The following is a 23,067-nucleotide window of genomic DNA, read 5'->3' as shown; positions in this document are numbered from 1 at the left end:
TTGGTATAAGAAAAATAAATGGATGCATTGAAGGTAAAGTAATATTTAATTTAATATGGTTCCAACTTTTCTGTTGAGAGGCTGATTCTCTTGATAGTGAGATTTAAACTCTTATCTCTGCTCTATGGCTTTGGACATTGCCTTCTATTTGGCAGCAAATGAGAAATTTCAGAGTAAACAGCTACAAGCAAGCAAATATTGTAGACAAACTCAGTTGCTACTGCAGTTCTTCTGTGTAAAAGCTTCTGAGATATGATTAAAGTTGAAATCTAAATGGAGATAAAACAAATAGGCCTAAGCTAAGTCCAAAAGGTAAAGCAGAAGAGGTTTATTTATTTTTAGGTAATGAGATTACAGTTTAAATTGCATTTCATCTCATTAAGGGACTGTTAACGTCTGTTACCTCTTTTTCTGACATTAAGTTACCATATACCACTGATTCCAGCTAATGACTTTTTGAGGGAGACATTTAGGACATTTCCTAGGAGAGGATAAATTCATTTTTCTACTGCAGGAAAAGATTGAAATTTTCTTTAAACATACCAGCGAGTTAATTTATCTGATTAAGGATTAATTGTGGTAATACAGTCCCACTGATTAGGTACCTTCAATGTAAAATTTGACTCCATATTTTACAGACTTCTAGATTAAAGATCCTGATAGTCTTTGACCTGGTAGTGACCCCATGTTTGAAAGTAATTTTTTTAGTAAGGTGGGGACAATTCCATTCATGACCAAGTCCTGAAACTTCAGTTTGGGCTAATTTGATTTTTGTTTCAGTCAATTTTTTTCTGTAGAATTAATATTACTTCTGGTTCACCATAATGGTGTTCAAATCCCTGTATGCAGGTGTTGTGCTGAAAAGCACATTCTGCTCACAAGTCAAAGCTGCTTGTTTTTCTAAAACCTAGGAGAAGTCAACTTTTATATATTGAAGTTCAGAAATATTAAGCTGACCTTCTGATATTTTTTGTGGGAGTGAACCATGCAGTTTAAACACTTATTAATGCCTTTGCAAGTGCTATGACAGAATTCTGTCACAACAGGGCAAAGCATGAAGGTAATTTACTGTTAATACCAGCTGGATCCATCCCTGGTTTCCTGGTGAGTCCTTCTGTACAGCAAACAAAATAAAAACACATAACAAGTGATAGGACCTTCCATAGATTCTGGTGAATCCAGGGGTGGTTGCAGGATGTCATGAAAAGGCACTGAGCTGAATTTTGCCATTATTCCTCAGATTTTGTTTTTCTAGGTAGCAGAGTTTCTATTTTTCTGTAGTCTGTATCCTTTCATTTGGATTTACTCATTGAGAATTATCCCATAATAAAATGGTTATCCATTAGTGAGGCTGAGGGAAATGAGAGAATGCTGAAACAATAGCAAATAACCCCACCAAATCTGTATTAAATGTCTGTGGGTGCCACACTTGCTATTTAAAAGAAACAGAACACAACATAAAAAAGGAATTTGAAACAAAAAAGGTCAAGGAGGAAATCTTTGTGTGAGTATTACCCCATTTGTATGCATCCACTTTCGTATTTTGTAAATTCTAAACCACAAAAATGTTTCCTGCCTCATCATAGGAACTTACGAGGGTCAGACTTTTATTTCTACCTCCCATGTATTTCATGGGAGATGAGACAGACCAATGTCAGCCTTTGGCCTGGCTGGGGCATATTTAGGGTAAATCTTTCTGCTTTATTTAGGATTTTTGGAAAATGTTCTGGTTCTGTTTGAATGTGATGTTAAAGTCAATGATGAGGGTATCTGATAATGGTTTCCTTGGGGGTGCTGACTCTGTTTTTCAGCCTTGTCCACGCTCTGGGATGGAACAGGCTCCATCCCACTGTGTGTGCAGCCCTGTGTAGTGAGCTGAGCAGATCTGATGTGTAATTGAAGGGAACAGCTTTGTGGCTGAGAGTAATGGAGATTAATTAATGCATTGTTATTGCTGGAGAGCTGTTTGTGAGAAAGTTTGCAGTTATTTTGAATACAGTAGAAATATGGGAGACTGGATTATAATTTGCATGGGTTTGAAGGATGTTCCAGTTTATTTTCTCTCATTTTTCCTTCCAAAATTGTTCATTTCCTGGGCTGGATGTTTCTTTCTGTATTTAGTTTTAGTACATGGTTTAAATTCTTGACAAAAAATTCTGTCAGTAATTTTTCAGTAATTTTTCCTTTAGGTATGCCAGGACTGCAATGGCTGGCCAAACAGGATTTGTTCAAGCAAGGATTTCAACCTGGACAAATAATGTAGCTTTAGCATATTCCCCAACAAAATCCCATTATCCTTAAATTATTCTCTTTAGTCAGCTTTGATTGTTTTACAAATATTACATGGACTGAAATACTGGTATATTAGTGATAATGCCCTATATTAATATTAGTATTAGAATTTTTCAGTGATTAGTTGAATTTTTAATTTAAAATATTAAGAGAAAAAACCAGTGGGGGTTTTTATTTTGAACAAATTGCATGTAAAGCATGACTGCAGCAATAGTAGTAAAAGGCAGGAAGCTATATCATTGCTAATCAATCTAGAGAGCTCTGTCTCTTACAGATGTCAATACAAAGTTAAGTGCTAAAATAATTGTAGTGTAGGCTTCCTCATAATTACTGTTGTTCATTTGGTGTGTTGTGCAAAAAAAAAGAGAAAAGAGGAATTTGCTTTGCAGTCAGCAGCCGCAAATCTCTAAGGAGAAAGAAAAAGATAGCAGAAGGCTGATAGTCATCCATCATTCCTGACAATTTCACAGCCTAGAATAACTTGACAGAGACCCAGAACAAAATGTTGTTGAGAATTGAATGCTGCTAAGCTGAGTGAATTGACTTTCTGATGTCAAAGCAGGACCTGCTTGAAGTGGCTGATGATTTTCCTTTTCTGGCTTCAGAAACACTGACACTCAAAATGCCTGGTGGTACAAATGGGCAAATTTCGAACCTGAGGAACTGTTTGAAAACTTTTTAGGTGCTTTTAAAGAATTTATAAGGTGATTCTGGTCAGCAAGGGTGTGGGTGAGTAGCACACCTACTGTTAAAGAGTATTTGATCATTACATTCCTCAGAAAGCAGGAATAAGGAGGCAGAATTTTTCCCAATTGTCCTGAAACAGAAAATTTTTTCAAGACCTGTCTTATTTCATCTAAACTTGTCTTTGGTGCAGTGCCAGCCTCTCTTTTACAAGCCTTGGAAAGGTAGGCTTAGTTTTTGTGTGCAGAACACAAGGTTAAATTTGCTATATTTGAATCCACATATTTATTTCTTTTTTTTAAGTTTAGAAATGCTTGAATTTTGTTTAGAATAGGTGGAAAACATCTTATGATAACATTAAAATGATGTAGAGTTGTTACACAGTCTTTATTTAAATATTATTATTATATGAAGGAAATAATTTTTGCAGCTATTTATTTGGAAAAAAGCATATATTGGAAATGTTCCTAAATTATTATAATTAGGGCATTTATTTACCAATAAATATTGCCAGTTTTATCTACTATTCAAAGACTAACCTTCTAAATTGCTTACAGCCATTAAATTGTATGAAGAACACAAACTGCAGGGTTTAAATGCAAAGAGCTCTTGTTTTGTAAAAGACACATTATATCTCAGAAGTGTAAAAGAAATAGAATGTAAATAGGACATGTGGGTTAAGCACGGCATCCCTGATCAATAATGCAAAAGGTTTAGCAGGTTTATTTGTAAACCTAGCAGCACAGATTTAGTCAGAATGGGGCCTTGTACAGTACATGCAGGTATTTAAAGGTTAGGAATGAGGAATTTCATTAGTCTGGCAAATCCTCTGCTGTCATTCCCCAATCTCTTTGAATTATTTCCAAATGTATTCTCACTTTTTTTTTAACTTTTTTTTTTTTTTTTTTTAACTAATGGCCGTGTTACTACTACAGAGCTTTATTGCTAATTTAACTCCATCACAAATTGGCACAAGGAGCAAAGATTTTCAAAGTGCCTTGATTCCCAGTAATGATATTACAGTAGCTATCTTTATGTTAATGTAGTTATAGCTGGTATAAAAAGGTTACAGTATCAAGCCTGCTAGTCTACAGCATTTTATCTCTGTTTTCAGTTTGCTTAAAAAAAGGAAAAGCATGATGTCTAATAGGCTGAGGCATAGATCTGGTATTTTACAGCATCCACTGCAACCTGAAAGCAGCACTGAGGGACATAAACCTGAAAATTGGTTGAAAAAACCACATTTAGTGCATCTTTGTGCTAAAATAAAAACCCAAACAAACATCCCCCACACCTTTTGTAGCAGAGCATGGTCCCTTCCCTCTCCTTCCTCTCTGCCTTCCCTTTCCATCATCACAATGGAAAAAGAAAACCTTAGGCTTTGCTAAGAATTAAAGAATAATGTATTAATGGGAGCAAAAAGGCAGACATTCTCCCATTTGAAATGTAAAATTGTCTTCTGCATGCGCACAGAGGTCTTACCTAAAATACAGACGATCCAAAAAGAGGTTTCTGGGCATAAAATAGCTCTCATTGTCACATACTGCTCAGAAGTTATTTCTTCAAATGATATAAAATATTTTGCCTCTCATTTGTTCTGTTCTTTTTCAATAAATCAAATATGAGAGCTTTGTTGAAGGCAGTGTTCAGTGGAGCTCTTGTATCCTTTTTCTGACAGCTATGTTGTGACTGGGTAGTTTTGTACATTTCTGTGGTGTAGAAGCATGCAGGGATCTTTTTTTTACAGGGACTAAATGTTTAAAAGAATGGAGATATTTGAATTTTTATATCAATGTCAAAAAAAGAATATTTGCAGTTTTAATAATTCATTGTTTTCGTGTACTTTTTAGTTTTAGGTTGTAAAACAGAAGTTTGTTTGCAAAATGCAGAGTTTCTACAAATGCTTTTCAAGTGATCTGAGGTTGTCATCTGTCTGACAAAGACATTTTGTTTGAGATATTCATCATTTTGTGACGTTTGTGTTTTGTTTACATTGCTTCAGTAATTCACTTCTGGGACTAAAACTTGCTTTTGAGGTTTAGGCACACTGCAGGATGCCAAAAAAGCATCAGATTCTTCTGTATTTGAAAGCTTTTGGGCCATCAAGAGATCAAAAGCTGCCAGAATCAAACCTGAGATCTGCCATTATAAATAAGGCACTGACAATTCTTATTGTGAGAGGTCCTCCCAGGGGTGAAAGAAGCAAAGAGAAATGAATTGCCCTGACTTTTTCCTAAGAAAATTCTGGCTATGCAATGGTATCTTTCTTTGGGAAACCTATGTGTATATTAGAAAATGGAGTCTGCCATAACATGTTCTGGCACTGAAATAACAATTTTTACTCAATTTGAAATCTATTAAGGTTAAAATAAACCTTACAATCCTTTTGTGGTCAGCCATACCAAATTCTGGAGACCAGAGCTGTCCTGATTTCAAACTATAATTTACTCTGCTAACCTTGTATTTATATACAGAAACTTACAAAATGCAGAGAAAACATTTTTATAAACTTCAAAACAGATTTTTTTAATTTACCAGACCATTTCTCTGGTTTACTTTTCATGCATATATAAAGGATCATAATTCTTTACCAATTCTATTCTATTACACAGGTCTCAGCAGAAGTAACTAACTAGAGTAATTCAACATATTTACCAAGGGTTGTGTTTGTAATGAAACTTTTTCTATTCCCAGCTGTGTTTTAGAAATTTTAAAAAAAATAATAAACATGCTGTTAATGTGATTAAACCCTTGAAGCTATTTACAAGAGACTTCATGTATGTTTATATCTGAATGTCTTTCCTTTCTTCTGCTTGTTTGCTGTTGGTAAGGACATAATGCAGAACTGCTGTAGTTATCACATTGGAACTCAGCAATAAGATCATCCAAGCAAACATCTAGAACAATGTTATTTCAAAGCGATCTATAAGAATTGTTCAATAAAGAAAATGTTCCTTATATGTATAATTCAGCTTTATCTTTATTGATTTGTTCATATTTTTAATAGGTTTTAGAATTGTCAGTGTTCTAGTAAAATATCCTATAATCTGGTTTATTGTTAGGGTAATAGAGTTACAAACTTGGACAAAATTTTAATCTATCCTGCAAGGCAGTTGTTGTTGTTGTTTTTTTTCCTATTGGCATGCTTTTAGAAGTCAATTCCTTGAGGATGAAAAGGCTCAAAGCATGTGCTGTGAGGAACAATATGAGAAGAGGAATTGTCCTTTCCAAAAGAGGGAACCTGACTCATTTTTTTGACCCAACTCAGTTTTGGAAGTTGGGCATTTTTTAACATGGCAAAATCTTCATGGTAATATTTTTATGTCAGCATTCCATAGGGGCTGGCATGGTAAAGGCAAATCAGCAGCCCTGTTAGAACTGCCTTAAAACACAGGGAAAGCACAAGGGCTTGCAGGGAGTGAAGTAAAAAGCACAAGGGAGTGAAGTAAAAATTTCCCCTTTTTTATGTCTATGCTCTTATTTCTTAACAGGGCTCTGGTTCATGATGGGCTGTAACCTTTCCTTTAGCAAGCAGTACAACATACTTGTATATTTACAGAAATGAGCTCCAGGAGGGGATTTAGCAGCTTTTTTCCTTCCCAAACCACAGACTCTTACAACAACAACTTCTGTTTGCTTTTTTCTGCTTTTCCTATTTTCTTCTTACCCCTCTTAGACTTGATAAGTGAGTCTTTCCACGGTCTGAGTCGCAGTGATTAATTCTGAAGCTTCTCCTTTTTCTCTTGTGTAATTTTTTACTTGTATATGACTTTCTCATGTACACTTCATTATTTTTTTTAATTATTATTTTTTTAGTGGCAAGGTTTTTATGTGATGATGGGGGACATCGCTCTGCAAGTTTATTTAAGGAGTCACAGATATAAGGAAAGGATGTTTGAAATTTTGGTGTGAGGGGCCTGTTTATCTCCAGGCTCTGATCTGGGGCTGTGCTGTCACAGGTTAGCAGTGCAGTGCTGGCATTGTCATCATTATCACATTTTCAAGTGGAAGGAAGGAGGGTCCCATATGGGGGAGCCTTGGGTGGCTGAGTGTTGCTATAGGACACAAAATAAAATGACACAGACACTGGAATCTCCAAGGTAAAAATAAGGAAGTTTAATTTCTGACTCCAACATTTATAGGTTTTCCAAAGTGACGGGGGATTGGAGGATGACAGTGCCACCTCTCCAATGACAGGGACAAACCAACAGTCCATCAAATTTCTGCTCCAGAAAAGAGTGCAAAACAATGAGTTATTTACAGAAAAGCACGTGAGAAAGTTCCTTAGAAAAATGTAAACATCAGAAAGCTTAGAAAACTTAAAAAAAACCCAGGGTGACAGCCAAGTTTGCAGTCAGTGCTGCCACAGAGCGTGGATGACTCAGCTCTCCCACCCCAGGGATCTCAGCAGCTGGGCTGGGCTGGACTGTTTAGATTTCTTTGATTTGTGCCCAGTAAATCCCTAATGATCCAGAACTGGGGCAGTGTATTTCACCCTCCTGAGGCACCCAGTGTGCTGCTCTTGCAGCTGACATCCCAAATCTCAATCACCATCTTATTTCTCGCAGTCACATTTGCAGCTTCAGTCTTCATTCCTAGCATAACTGAAATTCCTGTTGAATCCAGTGTCAAGCACATAAGGGGCACAGAAAAGCATTCTCCCATGCAATGGGAATTTGTGCTTTGGTGACAGAGCACCGTTTCAATTTTGTGGGAAACTCCTCATTATTGTTAAGGTCATATTAGCATTTTTTGTTTATTGAATGTCTTCTGCTCCTGCCACTGCATGCACTTGTTTTGTTTGTATTTTCCTGCCTCCTTAGTGATAAGTGGGTTCCTTCCCCTCCCCAGGCTTGGCCACCAAAATAATGTTTGCAGATTTTGCCTGTGTGATACGTGGTTATAGGCTGGCTGTCAGAGCAGTGTTCATGAGGTGATGTAGCTATAGATATAAGTAAAATCAAGGAAAAAACTATCATATGCATTGCAGTAAAAATAAATGTAAACTGCATTAGTGTTCTGGAAAGCTCAGGGCTGAAATGATACTCTGGGAAATGAGAGATGATCAGCTGTGATTTCTTCGGAAGGGAACTGAGGGGTGTCTTGGATCTTTGATTACAAATTTTTTCTTTGCTAATAATTTGTATCTTGTGCTGTTACAATTTTAAAATTCTAGGAAATCTGAAAGGAATTATATTTACATATGGTTTCCAAAAAAACTTGAGTCTTTTCCAAAATGAAAAAATTGAACAACATAAAGTGTGAAAGATCTTTTTGCAGCATTACGGTTAATATTGAGATGATGTATTAAAATACTGAGTTATGAGAAGCAATGTTATCAATTTTCACATTTCCCCAGAAGGGTTTTCAGCAACTTTGAATATTCCATCAACCTGGCATATTAAAAGTGCAGAATTTACCTGTTAAAATGCATGGAGCATTCATAGTAGCCTCATAGCAGCCTGCTGTTACTGTTGCTTTGCAGAAGAATAAGCAACCATTTAGAGATGATGTTTTCTCTACTAGGAGGGCACTTCGCAGCAGATTTCTACTCTACCTTTTGGAAGGGATCTGAAGGAAAATCAAATCTGTATCATATTGAAAGGGGCTTTGGCTGTACATGATACAATTTTTTTTAGAAAGATGTTCAGCCCTGTGCCATATTTATATCTTTTTGGAGCCTTGTTTTTGATGGAAAATGACCAGAATTTGTGCTGAGACTTGCTTAGTATCTGAGCAATGTTTCTTATAACTCAATATAATATAATAGTTTCAGCAAAGTACCAAATACTCAGTACTTCAAAGCCAATAAAGATGGGCAATCCATTTCCAAATTCCTTTTATTCATACAGCAGATTGATTTACATAAACTAACAAAACAATATTACACTTAAAGTTGATCTGTAACAGTGATAAAAATGTGGCTGCATCACAAAGCTGCAGAAACGTCACTTCCAATCTACAGTGATCACTTACTAAGGATAAATGGTGCCTATGGGAGTTTTGGCAAACCCAGCATCTTTCTCCCATAATTCTAGGCTGCCTTAAATCCTGAATCAGAAATCCACCCATGCTCAGCAAGAAAGTGTGAATGTTTGCTTAACTTTAAGCCTCTAGGAACACTTAAAGTGGAGCTAAATATTTATGTGATTGAGAGCTTTTCTGAACACAAATTTTTTTTTTTTTTATCCGCATTTGAAACTCAGGCAGGGCAAAATGAAGTTTTACCTCTGGCATTTGAAAGCAAAAGGACCTGAGTGACTGGATTGCAGTTTTTCTGCTCACCCCAGTAATGAGAATTTGCCATTTTTAGGCGTTTTTCCCCCATTCCAGTGCCAGGGAGGGAATGCCAGAGGGGAATGACACCCATGTTACACAAACACAGCGCAGGGCACCTTGCTTTAAGACACTTAACTTGCCTATTGAAATCCTCCCTGCTCCTTTGTTTAGCTGTTCTGTTTATGACACTGCCAAAACATGTTTATTCCACATGCTGTGAATCACCTTTGCAAACAGACAGAGATCAGCATTTGAATCTAACATTCAGCATCTCAGCTCCAGAATGGGATTTTCAAAGCTTTGAGTGCAATTCGTATATCCCCTCACTATTAGGGTTGGTTAAGGCAGTTCTGAGGTCTTATTCTAAATGTCAAATAGGCACACAAAAACCAGCAGGAATTAGATCAGATTTCCTTCTACTTACCCCTGGGTTTTCTTTTGAAGCACAAAACTTTGAATAGTCTGTTAGTACATGAGTTAAACTCTTGGAGTAGAATTCTAAGCAGTGGAAATTGAAAATACAAGAAATAGTGCTAAAGAACTGTAGAAATCATGAGCATTTTTTTTTTCAAATCGATACTGCAAGCTCCTGGTTGTCAATGCTAAGATTCCAATGTGCACTAACACATCGATTACCTTTTCTTATAGAAATCGGTGAATTGTGTGAATGTTGCAGTAATGCAAAAGGATTCAGCTAGAAAGAGCAGAAAAAACCCCATTATTTGAACCCTGCAATACAGAAATAGAATGGATTATTAATTTTGCAAAAGAAAACTAGAGGGTACGTGCTATAATAATATCTCTCATTTTCATGAAATTGATAGCATGTAGTTTATATTTTCTCTCAAAAAACGTTTTTTTTTTTTTTTTTTTTTTTTTTTCATCAGTGCTGCAGCTACTCCAGTAAGGATCCAATTCAAATTCTGTCTAAATATAAAGGAGCTGTACAATATGGGAAACCTTTATTCTATTACTATTCAGAGCCATGCATGGAAGAACATAGAAGGTTCAAAGGTTTCATTGTAATAGCTTCTAAAATGCTTGAATTAAAGAAAATAAAGGGAAAACCAAGGACCTCCATGAATAACCTGGACACAAAGCCCATCTGTGCTTAGTTACTGGAGAAGTAAATAGAGAGGGTTTATGTTTGCAAGGCTATGATCATAGTAACATGACCAAGACCACTGGCAGTAATAACCAGCGGCTGTACACATCAAAATGTCATTGTTTTCTAACCCATCAGAGAACACTGAGGCAAATACATTGGTGCTGGTTTTTGAGCTCTCCCATATATCCTGTTTTGCCTTCTATGTGTTATCATCTCCTTCTTTTCCCCCACAGAATTTTCCCACAAGCTCCAGACAAACGTTAGCTTTTAACTGTGAAAAATGCCAGCTGCAAAAATAGAAAGTAAACAATTGCTGGAAAAGCTTCATCCAAATCTCTCCCTTAACAGGGCTTTCTTTATCTTCCTCACAAGGACCTACACTTGAAAAGGCTTTTTCATTCTCATCTTCCAGCCTGGGTATCAGATGGATTTCTGCCTTTCTGTTTGCACGCTATTTAAATTGAGATTGCTACCTTCTGTGTGTTTAGGGATTGAGCAGAGTCATGATCCATACAAATATCAGTCCCACTCTGTCATTGTTAGTGCCGCTGTCACCTGCTGCCTTGCAGTGTTTGGGGTGAGAGTGTTCACACTCCACCTGCATGCTTTAAGCTCTGCATCCCTTTGGTGTCCATCACCAGGGTCTAATTTGTAGGGAAGTGCATCCCTTGTTGGTAAGGGAGGCTTTCATTCTGGATCATGGGCTGATTTGCACTTTATGAGGGGCCCAGAAAAGCAGTCTGAGCAGAGTGTGTGGAATGCTCCCACATGAACTTAGTGCCACTTCGTGCTCTGCTCTTCAGGACACACTTTATGCCAGTGCTCATAAACATGGGCTTTTGGTTCTTACCATAGTTCCTGTATGTGCTGACTTTTTTTGGCTCTTTCCCCTTTCCAGACTGATCTCATTGTTTTGAAGCCTCCTATGGGGCCTGCACCATGAAGGGGATTTGCAGTAGAAAACATTTCATTGACAGCATTACCTTTTCGTCCCATCAAGAAGATGTTACTATTATAACCATTTCAAATCCTACAAAACCTTGTAGCATTTCTTCTCACAGGCTAAATAATTTCTATTAGGAAAAGGAAAATGTAAGTCTTTTCAGCTGCTTCCTCTTGAGGGATGTAAGATATCCGCAAATTTTGCTAACACGTTCCAGAACAGCCAGCTGTTACTATCCACCTGCAGCCATAATATTGATTGAAAAGAATATAGAACCTAAACATGGATAGCTTCTGTAATTATGCAGAATGAGTTTAATACATGATGCTACTTCAAATGTCATCTGGCAGTGGCTGCAGTGTGGCATGGAATCTATTAGGAAATAATTCAGCTGGTTGAGAAAGTCTCAGAGAAAGACTGTGCACTGTTTTCTTGTATTGCTGATTCCTGAAGATATTCATGGATGTGGAAAAGGGCAATGGCAAGACCAACAGGGCTCAGGCACCTGTCAGTTAGCAAATAAAAAGTTGCTCTCACATCCCTGTAGCTCTGCAACTTCCCAGCAATGGAACTAGAGGTGCCTCTTTTGCCAAAGTCTGCATATATATTAAGAAATAGGAAATAATAGAAGTACTTGTTTTTTCCCCCCAAGCTAATTAAATAAAGATGTCTTTGTTAGTTTTGCAAAAAATTTGACCTTTTGCTACAAAAAATGGAAAAAAATGGCAAGAAGGTTTCAGCTTCCAACCTGTTTTAAATAACTGTGTAGCCTGGTTATATGCCCTGTCAGGACTTGTGCTATTTTCTTTTTGATGAATCAACACAATTCAATATATGTCTTGTGACACATTTGCAATTCTATTGGAGATTTTGGCCCAAGGGAGCAAGGAACAGGAGTCAGTCTAATTACACAAGTGCTGGCTTTCCAAATGGACATTTCTGAGTTTTCAATTGAAAGTGTCAGATTATTGATGTTCAGATGAAAAGTTAGAACAGAAAGCTGACTTACGATTGCAAGAGAACAATACTGTTATTCTGTTCATTGAAAAAATTGCTGTTTTTCCAAAAAAAAGTTGAGCTGGGAAAACTTGGAGTGCTTCTTGCTCTCATAATTTTCAAGTCCAACAGGTCACACAGAGGAGCCAGGTTAGTGGTCATTCCACAGCATGGGATTACACAGGGAGTAGGAATTCCGCTGAAAATCCTTTTGAAATCTTTCTGCTGGACCAGGATCTTCTCCACAGCTTCCCCCTGTCATAGAACTTAGTGAGGTAAAAGTGAAATTCCAAATGGGGAAGGAACACTGGCTTGCACAGGTCTTACAACTCCTGTGTGTCTATGCCTCAGCCTATGAGTTTGAGGGCAAAAAAGGTACTGGCAGAAAGGACAGATAACTGGGCAAATGCCTAAACTTGTAATTATTTGTAAAAGCATTTTTTGCCATTGACCCACCATTGCCTGAAAACCACTCATACAGCTTAAGGGGGCTGGGCTGGCACCAAACCCAAGAATATCTCCCACACACAGACAAATACCACAATAAAGGCTAAACTAATTTAATAGTTAGCAAAGCATTATATCAGAAGTGTTGTGGTATTAAAGTCCTTTGGGTCTCCTTTTAATGTTGCTCTTTGCAACATCCCAGGTTTCAGCATTCCTCTCTTTCAAGTAACTAAATGAAGATCTCTACCAAGGGAAAAACACTAATAATTCACAATCTGTAATACATTTGCTGCGTCACTTTCCTAAAATTTTGTTGTGTTGTAAAGACTCGGCAGTTTCCAGTTAACAAGACACAGGTGCAGCTGATGAGAGAGGCTGGTGGAGCTCTCAGTGGTCCCCAGCATCCTCCCCCCTCTGAAAGTGAGAATTTATGTTCCCCTCCTGAGCATCAGCAGGTTTTGAAAGCTCCTTAGCTGAAGAGAAAAAGGCTAAATGCTGTCAATATTAAAAACTTTTCCATTTGAAAGGACAAGTGTTCCTACAAAGGGAAAAGAAAAAGCATGGCTTATTTTAAAATGTTAGCAGTAATGAATGATTTAAATTTGAAAAGGTCAGAAAAACGCTATTTGTAAGTTCTCATTGGGGATTTTGCACAGAGCTGACTGTTATATTACTTGTTTTCCTCAGCATTGATAACAGTTGCAGGTGACACTTTTTTCTTGCCATTTGGAAGTCCCTCCAGTGTAATTTATTTTTGTACAGCTTTGTATAAGGTGCTTTGTCAGAAAGGATCCTAAAGACCTTCTGACTCAAATACCAAAATGCAGCACTTTTTTTGGTGAGCAGGCAGCAATCCCTTGTTGCCACTTTCTCACATTCACAAATGGTGTCTCAAAATCTCACAAGTCATGAGTTTGGTTCATTTTTCTTTCTCTGTGTTTTTTTTTTTTTTTTCCCTTTCTCTCCTTCTGAAGTAGATCTGCCCTTTAAAGGGATGAAAACGTATATCTTTACCTTTTAAAAAAACGAAGGAAAGGATAACCAAGAATCTTTCCAAGACAAGAACCCAACTCAAAAAAGGTGCAGGTTTCAGGAATTCACAAAACACTGTAATATCTAAAGAATCTACAGGAGAGGAAAGCAAGATCAAGCAGCATAAGCGAGGCAGAGCCCCATGATATCCACCACCTTTGGATTTTAATGTTCATTCAAAGAAAAGAAGCTCAGCTTAATTTCAGCTGAAATGTCTTAATAGTAACACTTAGTGCCCAGTTGTCTTATTTTGGCTGATTAAATGAAGAAATTGTTCATGACTGACTTCAAACAATTGGTCCCCAGGTACTTTGATAGCTCATACTGGTAGCAATCAGCATTGTCCGCTGAATTGAAATTGTTATGCTATTAATATTAAATATATTATATAATTTTAAATATTTAATACATGTATGTTACATCTGTGAATGTACAGTATTAAGAAACCTGACACTTCCTACTGCAAACCCTATTTTCGGTTAGTTAAAACTTCTCATACTTGTAATGATTTGACACAAAATTTTCCGTGCCAGGTGTCTGCCTCAGGCAGAATTTTGTGGTGTTCTATGGTATGTTTGTTTTTTTTTTTTTTCCCTTTTAATGCCAGCCAGAGCTGCACATTTATTTCTGTGAGCAGCCAGCCAGGGAAAACCGTGCAAAATAAACCTGGGAGCCTTTTTGAAGGGACCTAATGTGTCCTGATCCTGGGGGAAGGCGCTTAACCTTTGTCAAAGGTGTGACTTTCTTTTGGAAACCTGCTCCAGTTGGAAAACCTGCCAGGAGCTGGGTGAACCCTGTGCTCCCACCAGCCTGTTGGAATGTGATGCTCAATGCAACCCTCCCCTCTCAGAGCCTTCAGCTCCAAACCAAACCCACCCTGCTGTGTGCTTGCTCCCCAGACAGCCAGCAGCTCCTTCCAGCACCAGTCAGGAAAACTGCTGGCAATAAGAAGAAAATGTGATGTAATTCAGCCACCTTTCCTCCTTTTGTTCATGGCTCATCTTTATCTTGCTCACCTTAAATATACTTGAGCGTCTCTTAATACCTGATTGTGCTTTTAATTCGTGAAGTAAGTCTGCAAAGGACTGTAAGGAAAATCAGACATAAATTCAATTTCTATGTAAATTTTAAGGCTAAAGGAGGTACCAAGCTTTTCCTTTGTTTTCTGTCTGAGTGGTTTTATGAGCAAGACACCTTCAATTTCATACTTATTGCCCATGTTATGGAAAGAGGTCCTCCTCCTTCTTCTCTCAGTAGGCAGAACTTGCCTGCCTTGTCTCATGTTCTCCAACATCTGTCTCAGATTTGGCAGCCCAAGCACAGAGCCTGAGACAGCAGCAGTTTTCTTCCCTCATGCTGTGAAGCCACAACACATCCTGGTGCATCCCCAGGAGCGTGGTTTGACTCGGTGCTCTCCTGAGAGGATTTTCTGCACCATGCCTCTTCCACCTACCCAGAAACTGCAGATCAGTTTGCCAAAATAATGCAATGGATTTAAGATTTTATCCTAAAACTGAAGCGAAAGCACAGAATTATAATTTCTGGTACAGCATCAGTTTGAATATTGCTTCTATTAGCGGTGTTCGTACACTCCCAAATACCCAACAGGTATTTTTATTGTAAGAATTTCCACCATTTTTCTCTGTATTGATGCTCTGGAGACCAGAACAATTTATAGGGAATTTTAAGTACATTTAATCTAATTTTATTTTCTTAACTTGACATTTCTTAAATTCTTGAATACTCATTTTGGAGTATCTCAATTATATTGCTTACAAGATTGTAAGATGACAATCTTGCACATCTCTATGACTGATATAATAATTCAGAATAGTGATCATTTTCTTGCAAAAAATGTTTTAACGTGCTCAGTTTGTTTTTAGTCCTTTTGCTCTTTATGCTGCCTAACTGGTGTGTTAAAGGCTATAAGTATAGACAGAAATTAGACTAAAAATTAGAATGTGCTCACTTTGTTTCTCTTCCTTTTGCTCTTTATGCTGCATAACTGCTGTGTTAAAGGATATAAGTATAGACAGAAATTAGACTAAAAATTAGATCTGTTCAGCAAAACTTTGATTGCTGTATCACAGCCTTTTATGACAGCATTCAGTTCAAAGCTGTTTGCATACCTTATTGAGCAAGCTGCATATTTTTCCAGCGCGTGTATCCAGTGTGCATCCTGTAGTCATTACATTTTCGCACACTCCACTGGCTGAGCTGCATGGACTGTTTTAACCATCACCAGGAGCACTTGACGGAGTTCAGCTGCTCATTTGAGTGCTTCGGTTTGTGTGCTTTATGGCTTCAGTGGTGTGTGTGTGTGTTGATAAAGTTCTGCTCTGTGCTGTTAAACCTTTGGTTCTGCCAATCCAGCTCGGTGCCATGCTGGGGGAATTGCACGCGTTGCTGAGCGCCCGCTCCACGCTCGGGACGCAATAATCGGCGGTGTTTTGTTAAATGAGCTGCATATTTTTGTTTTTATATACATTGCTTACCCAGTTGTGTACATTTGCCCAACTCATTATACAAAATAAGCTTGATTGGAATAAGAACATTCTCTACCAGCTGTCTGCTCTGAGTCAGTATGTAACAAAATTAGCAACTTTCCCTTTCCAACAGTGACATGATTGCATCCAAAGTTTAAGGCAATTGGTTTGGAGATCTTGTTTGTTTCATTCACTCCATGCAAACATCAAGATTAACAAACCAATTTGTTGCAACTTAATTTGTTTTCAAAAATATGAACAGAGTTAAGTAACAGAGGAAAATCTGAGCATTCTAATAGAGGGGAATGTTTCCATGTAGAGCATAAAGCATGAATACCATTCTCTAACTTAAAGCCATCCATTATAAATGCAAGATGGAAAATAACTAGAGACCTCCCAAAGTGGATATTTCATCAGATAAGCAATAGCCTAAATACCTAAAATTACAAACATAACATTCTGTAAATTTAAGTGCATTCTTTTATCCAGAATTATAAAAATAAGTTCATCTCATGACCACTAGAAAATCTCAAAATGCATGGAAACTCTTGCGCAGGGATATGTAGTTTCCCTACTGCTTTTGGTGCAAAATTGAATTACCACCTTCAAAAAAGTGATTTTCTCAACTTGCTAGTTTTTCATGTCAGTTCTAGTCAAACCTAGAGGTTATTTTTAGATTTTGCTTTTACTGATTGGCAGAATTTGCAGCATAGAAGTATGTGCTCCCATTCACAAAATCTTCAGCACTACCTTACCTCAAAAAAACCTTAATTTTTCTTGAGTACAGAGCCACTTAGGGCTATGCAGTTTACCTGGCTTCCTACCTGTCCCATATGAAAGGATAAATGTGCCTGGTTCCTGTTGGTGTCCCACTGCTGATTCCTTTCACTTTAATCTTCTCACTCCCTGTAGCCTGAGCAGACTGTCTGGAAGGTCCAGATTTGATTTTGCAAAGTTTTACATATTAAAGCTTGTTGTTTTAGTCAAAAATTGTTTAATTTCTAAACAGTGATCAATCAGTTCTTAGGCTTCTTTTGGACCATTATGAAGGGTGCCAATGTTACAATAGTTTGCTCTAAAAGAAAAGTGTGAATATATTTTTTAGTGGTTTGTCTTCACTTTTACCTTTAAAAAAACAAAGAGAGATAGAAATTGAATGTATCACTATATTGTGGACTGTTTTATAAAAACTAATTTAGACTTCATATTTTGTTTTCTTGGAGTACATCAACACTGGGTATCAAAAGAGTACAACAAATGAGGGATGCTGCATTTGCCATCTGAAAAGTCAGTGTTCTCCATGAGATGAGCTAGATCCAATTTAGATTTTCTTAACAGAGACAGAATAAGTAATTTTGTATGAAATGACTTGAAGCAGACAGATGGTAAAGAAAAAGGTTTTTTCTCTGTTTTCTCTTGTCTTCCCCCTGCATTAATTTGCTTTTAGTATCAGTCCATTACCCTTAAAGATCTAAATTCTACTCTTCCCTTGACCTGTTAAATATCATCTTCATTTTCCCCAAAGTTTTAGTTTAAACTAAGATCAGATTTAGAATATTTCCTTCATATTCAAGCAACTGATGGCTATGTGCAATTTCTGGGTAGATATCCTGTACACTTCTTGCAAAAGAAAATTCTTCCTTTTGCCAGGGGAAGAGAAATATTCCTATCATGGTACTCAGGGACATGGTTCATCCACAGACTTGGCAGTGCTGGATTTAATGGTTGGACTTGATCTTGGAAATCTTTTCCAGCTTCAGCAATTCTATGTTTCTATCCTTCCTATCCTATGATTCTGTGAAGCAGTTAGAAGGTTTTCTCAAGGAATGCTACTCCATCTCCCAGCTTTCCATCCACCTCTATAATGTTAACTGCAGCACACTCTGCTCATTTTTTCATCTGGTTAGGATTCCAACTGAAAAATCAGCGTGCTAAATTAAAAACATATATTTCACATGTATCAATGCAGTGTGAAACAACATGGACATTTTAAATACTTGAAACAGACAGGATATCCATTATCTGAGTCCATGGAGAACACCAATAATTCATAAGCTACACATCTATTGCATATGTTATCTGTGTATATTTTTATGCATCTGGTATAGACAACACATGTAGAAAGTCTTTCAGAATTTGTACCTGATGTCTTTTCTTTTCCTTTTTTTTCCTCTCCAGAGAGTAATTTTCAATGTTGTCAACTTCAGTAAAACAAAAAGCCTCTACAGAGATGGGATGGCTCCAATGGTGAAATCCACAAGCCGACCAAAATGGTGAGTTATTCTCTCAAAGAATTAATGAGATAAACGTGTTTTACTTGGCATTTGTACCAAAGACCCCGTGGTTGTGGAGCGCTTTTACCTGAGAGTATGAGAACCTTGATGCAGCAGTGTTGTGAGGACGGGTTCTCTTTGGAGCAGATGTGAATGTGAATTCTGGAGGCCCCTGTAGTGCCTTGTTACAGATGCCATGACTGAAGGGATGTCCATTTGAGCAAACTGAGCAGTCAGGGCTTGGGGCAAATTGTTTTTCAGCAACTTTCCAGCTCTTAGGACAGTAATTGTACCATTTTTCGCCTGCATTTATCTCCCCCCAAAAAATCTGCAAATATTATGGGAGATGGACTGGGGTTGGTCTGGTTTTGAAAAGCTGCTTGGAATTGTTCTGCCTTTTTTGGGGTGCCTGGAGTTTGGTGGGAGAATGTGAGCCCTGAGCTCTGCCACGTGAGTTGACCTCATGTGAATGAGCAGTGCTTGGTCTAAGGCAGAGGGAGGCCAAGCAACCTCATCATCCGCTCCATAAAATGTACAAAATGGGAACTCATGTGCATATTAAACATGTGAATACCCATATAGATTGTACATTTTCTCAAAGCAAATGTAATGAAACATCTACTGTGAATAATAATATGTAAATCTAGTGAGTCTGAATGCATGCAAGACTCCCAAGAATTATTTGATTTGCCTTTGCCAGGAGACTTGTTTGAATATGGATAGTGAGGTTAGGCCAGAGGTGTACAGTAAGTTATTCTTGTCGGCCTTCACAGCTGCTGCTTTTTATTGGTTAATTAGTGATACATTTGATCAAGCTGGACATTATCTGGGTTTTATGAATATATCTTTCTTAAATGCTTCAACTGTCACAAATTTTCCACTGACAAGATGGAAATGGTGGTCATAAAATTGTTCTCATTGTGTGGCTTCCTCTTCATATGACCAACAGAATGGATATTTGGCTTTTTGTCTAGATTGCAAGGTCATATGGACAAAAGAACTGACTCACAGTACAGTTAGTGGATTGAGTCAATTCCAGCTCAATAGGAACATGTAATAACATTGAAAATTAATTTAAAAAATCCATTGCATTTAGTGTTTTTGTAGCAAAAGCCATGTTAATTGTGTTTACTATTTAACTTCAGAAAAATCTTTTGGGGCATTTCAGGGCCACATTTATCAAGCATATTTTAATCATCTTTCAAAACCTTTAGCTTCTCTCACTGGGGTCTGGTATTTGCAGCTAAGTGTATTGTGTTTTAAGTTTATCTATAAATCAGATATTGCTTTCATACAAATTTTATGCCTTACTTTGGTTTCAAATTAAAGTGTAAATCTTACAAAACAATGCAAAATGGACTTATTTTTTTAGAACACAGAGGCTCCTTCACTATTTTTAAAACCGATTTCTCTTCAATTTCCCTGGAGATCTATTTATTTTTGTGTTTTATATTTTTAGAGGGTGTATTTTGCTCCCATGAAAGTGAGGAATGAATAACATTGCCTGAAGCCAGGCACAGTGTAGGCAGCAGGTGCTGAGCAGCTTCCTTTTACAGGGCTACTACCATACTTTAATCCTGTTTCAAAAATTCAAGATGTAATTTTTTTTCTTTAAAAAGATGATTATTCTATTAAGATATTTTTATTTTTTTCTAATAGTCTGCATATGAAAACATCTTGCTCTGCTTTGAAGGTGCACATTAATTCATACTGTTATCAGGGACCTTGGTGATATTGGGGTCTACTCAGTATAATTTTCTGTCTTGATGTTAATAGGATTTATGCATGTGTTTGCCAAGTGGGAAAACATATATATTATTTTTGGATATATGAGCTCTATCAGGGCTGTCTTCCATTTGGATTATGCCTTTCACAGTTACCTCTGTATCTGTTTCCATGGCATTCTAGTGCAACCTGTAAACAAAATTTTCTCTTTCTCTGTTTGCTGAAATAGGATTTAGCAGCAGTGGCAGCTGCTGTTGCAGCACACAGGTGGCTGTGGTCCTTGAGCACGAGCAGGGCAATATCCAGCTGCATTGATTGGATCCTGTTTGATGTTCTGTATGTATTAGTCTTGTAAGCAATACCGGATCATTCAATGCTGCAAAAGTGCTGAGCTCTACATGAGGGGAAGAAGGTGTGGAGGGAAACTATTGGAACTCTCCACCTCATATTAGGGTTTATGTCAGCATAGCAGTTTTTGTGGGCACAATGTAATTAAATTGGAAAATGATATATTAATTAAAAAAAGCTGAAAAAAAGGCTAAAGGTTTTAAAATCCAGTTAAAGGGAAGATTACCAGTAGCCATGGGCTACAAATATTCTGTAGGTCAGGCTTCATCTCTGAACTCCTCTTTATGAAATATTTGAGGAATTAATCATTATTGTGCCTTCTTTTGTACTGTACCAAAATTCACCCAACGTCCTCTGACCACACTGATAGGCACAACCCTGTGTCACACATAACTATTCCACTCCCTTTTTAGATGATCAGTTTTTTTTTTTAGATGATAAAGTGCCTTTTTTCCTTTTTGCATTTGAGAGATATAGGTACATTATCCCTCTTAATAGCAGATGTTGAAGCCCGAGTTAAGGCTTTTGGATTTAAATGAAAACTCCTCCTGTATTCAGGCTAGAATTTGACTGTATTGCTCACAAACCCCTGCATATCAAAAGTAGATTGGCCTCCAGAGACTGTGAATTTTAATATTTGTTTTGAATGTGGTTATGCAAACATGGCTCCGAGCTTTGCAACACTTTGTGAGTTTGATTCTTGACTCTGGAACAAATTGCTGCCAAGTGCTCTTGAAGTAGAGAGTGTGTCAAACAGAGATCAACGTTTTTGACCTGTATTCTCTTGCCCTGTGGGGTAAGATCTTTAAATGCAGACAGCATCAAGGTTCAGCTCAGTGTTACTGATGTAAATGGAGTATATCACTGTCATCAAAGCACTCTATGTGGACACAGATGTTCTGGTGTTGACATATTCTTCTCTTTTGAAGCAAGGCCAAACATTTCCAGTAATGAGCTACTGGAAAAGAGGAAGCAGTAGGGACATCCTTGAGGGATAAAGAAAAATATAGGTTTCACTGTAAAGAAAAACATTTCTTTTTTAAAAAATTAAAGCCCGCAAAAAAATTCTGATTAAAATGATGTGTATGTTTTACCCACATGTGGTCATGGACACTAAATAGTAAGGGATTATATCAGTTGTATCAAATTCACTGCATTGAAGCACAGCTCACATATAGAAATACAGCAATGTGTCACACCTTGTGACATCAGTTGCTTTCCACAGTAGACTGGACAAGATAAAACTCAAGATTTTATTACAAACCAAGGAAACAGGCTGTGTCACTTTAATATTTTGCTTAAAATGTACTGTTTTTTCAGCTATATTGCACCAAGATTTTAGAGAATTGGAGGGTATTTTGAAATCAAAAATTACTAGATATAAATTTTTAATATAAAATCTCAGTATCATAGAGACCTGTTCTGATTTGCCTGTGTCTGTTTTTCCTGTTTAGTGGATGTGAAGAATTTGAAGGGAGATGGATTTGAGGAAATTGAATTTTTGCTGGGTTTATGGACTTTGTGCTATAATCCTATTTTACTTTGCTGCTTGATTTAAGTGCAACATTATTTTGTTGCAGTTTCTTAATCATGTTTTCACACTAAGAGCTCTGTCTTTGGAAGTAAAGGTAGTGAAAAGGCCTGCCACGTGGGCATAGCAGTGGAAGACCATCTAAGTCCATACACTGTACTAATTTATTGATTGCACAAAGTTTTACAAGTTTCGCAAAGTTAAATAGAAGAGTGAATTGTTCGAGAGGCAGCAGATTTTCCAAATGATGAAGTGAGCAAATATTCCCTTTGGGCAGAGAGCAGCTATAACTCTTGATTATTCAGTGTGAGCATTGCCTCATTGGGGACATTAGTTTTTCAAATTGTGCTAATCTTTTAAAAGTAACAACTGGCCACTCATCACCTTAGGTATTTCAGCAAGATCATGTGCAAAACTCTAATTAGTATTTATAGAACAGCAACTCCTCCCAGTAGAATAGTAGCAGTAGCTGGCAAATATCTGGTTGACACCTGTTAAGTCTTTAGACATCCATTGTATTTTATTCTGCATTTCAAATGAGTAGAGAGCAGTAGGTGAAGTCCCCATAATTAAGGGATAAAGGATAATAAATAACATGGCTCTTGAGTGGATGAACACAAGGTTAAAGGCTGTTCTGCAGTTTTGATGCTGTATTTCAGGAACTGTTTGTTTGTGAGTAATAATGCTAGCTAAAATATTACTGAGCCTTCAGCATACGGAGGATTTATGTCTAGATCTAAATGTGTTTTGTTTATAATGTCAGATTTCAAACTGCTTCTTGGCAAAGCAGCTTCTTTCTTCCCTGTCTTTTATCTCACTCAGCAGTGATGGCTTTTAACTGGATAGGCCCCTTCCCCAGCAAGCACTCTGCTACCTCTGCTGCTAAAACATCTACTGCTGAACGCTCATAACACATTGCTTCT

The 23,067-nt window shown here is 37.3% G+C and overlaps 1 protein-coding gene across 3 annotated transcripts in view; it reads left to right on the top strand.

The window, feature by feature from the left end:
• The window catches only part of LOC131087102 (BEN domain-containing protein 5-like), an 877,799-nt gene that overhangs the window by 195,070 nt on the left and 659,662 nt on the right, over positions 1–23,067 (top strand). For all 3 annotated transcript variants that reach the window (XM_058030505.1, XM_058030504.1, XM_058030503.1), the window contains one exon: positions 18,446–18,540. In XM_058030505.1, the coding sequence (XP_057886488.1) occupies positions 18,446–18,540 (95 nt within the window). The remainder of the gene's footprint in view (positions 1–18,445; positions 18,541–23,067) is intronic.

Source organism: Melospiza georgiana, chromosome 9, assembly GCF_028018845.1.
Source record: "Melospiza georgiana isolate bMelGeo1 chromosome 9, bMelGeo1.pri, whole genome shotgun sequence".
Lineage (NCBI taxonomy): Eukaryota > Metazoa > Chordata > Aves > Passeriformes > Passerellidae > Melospiza > Melospiza georgiana.
Note: the sequence above shows the minus strand (reverse complement) of the source record. Positions and strands in the feature narration are given on the sequence as shown.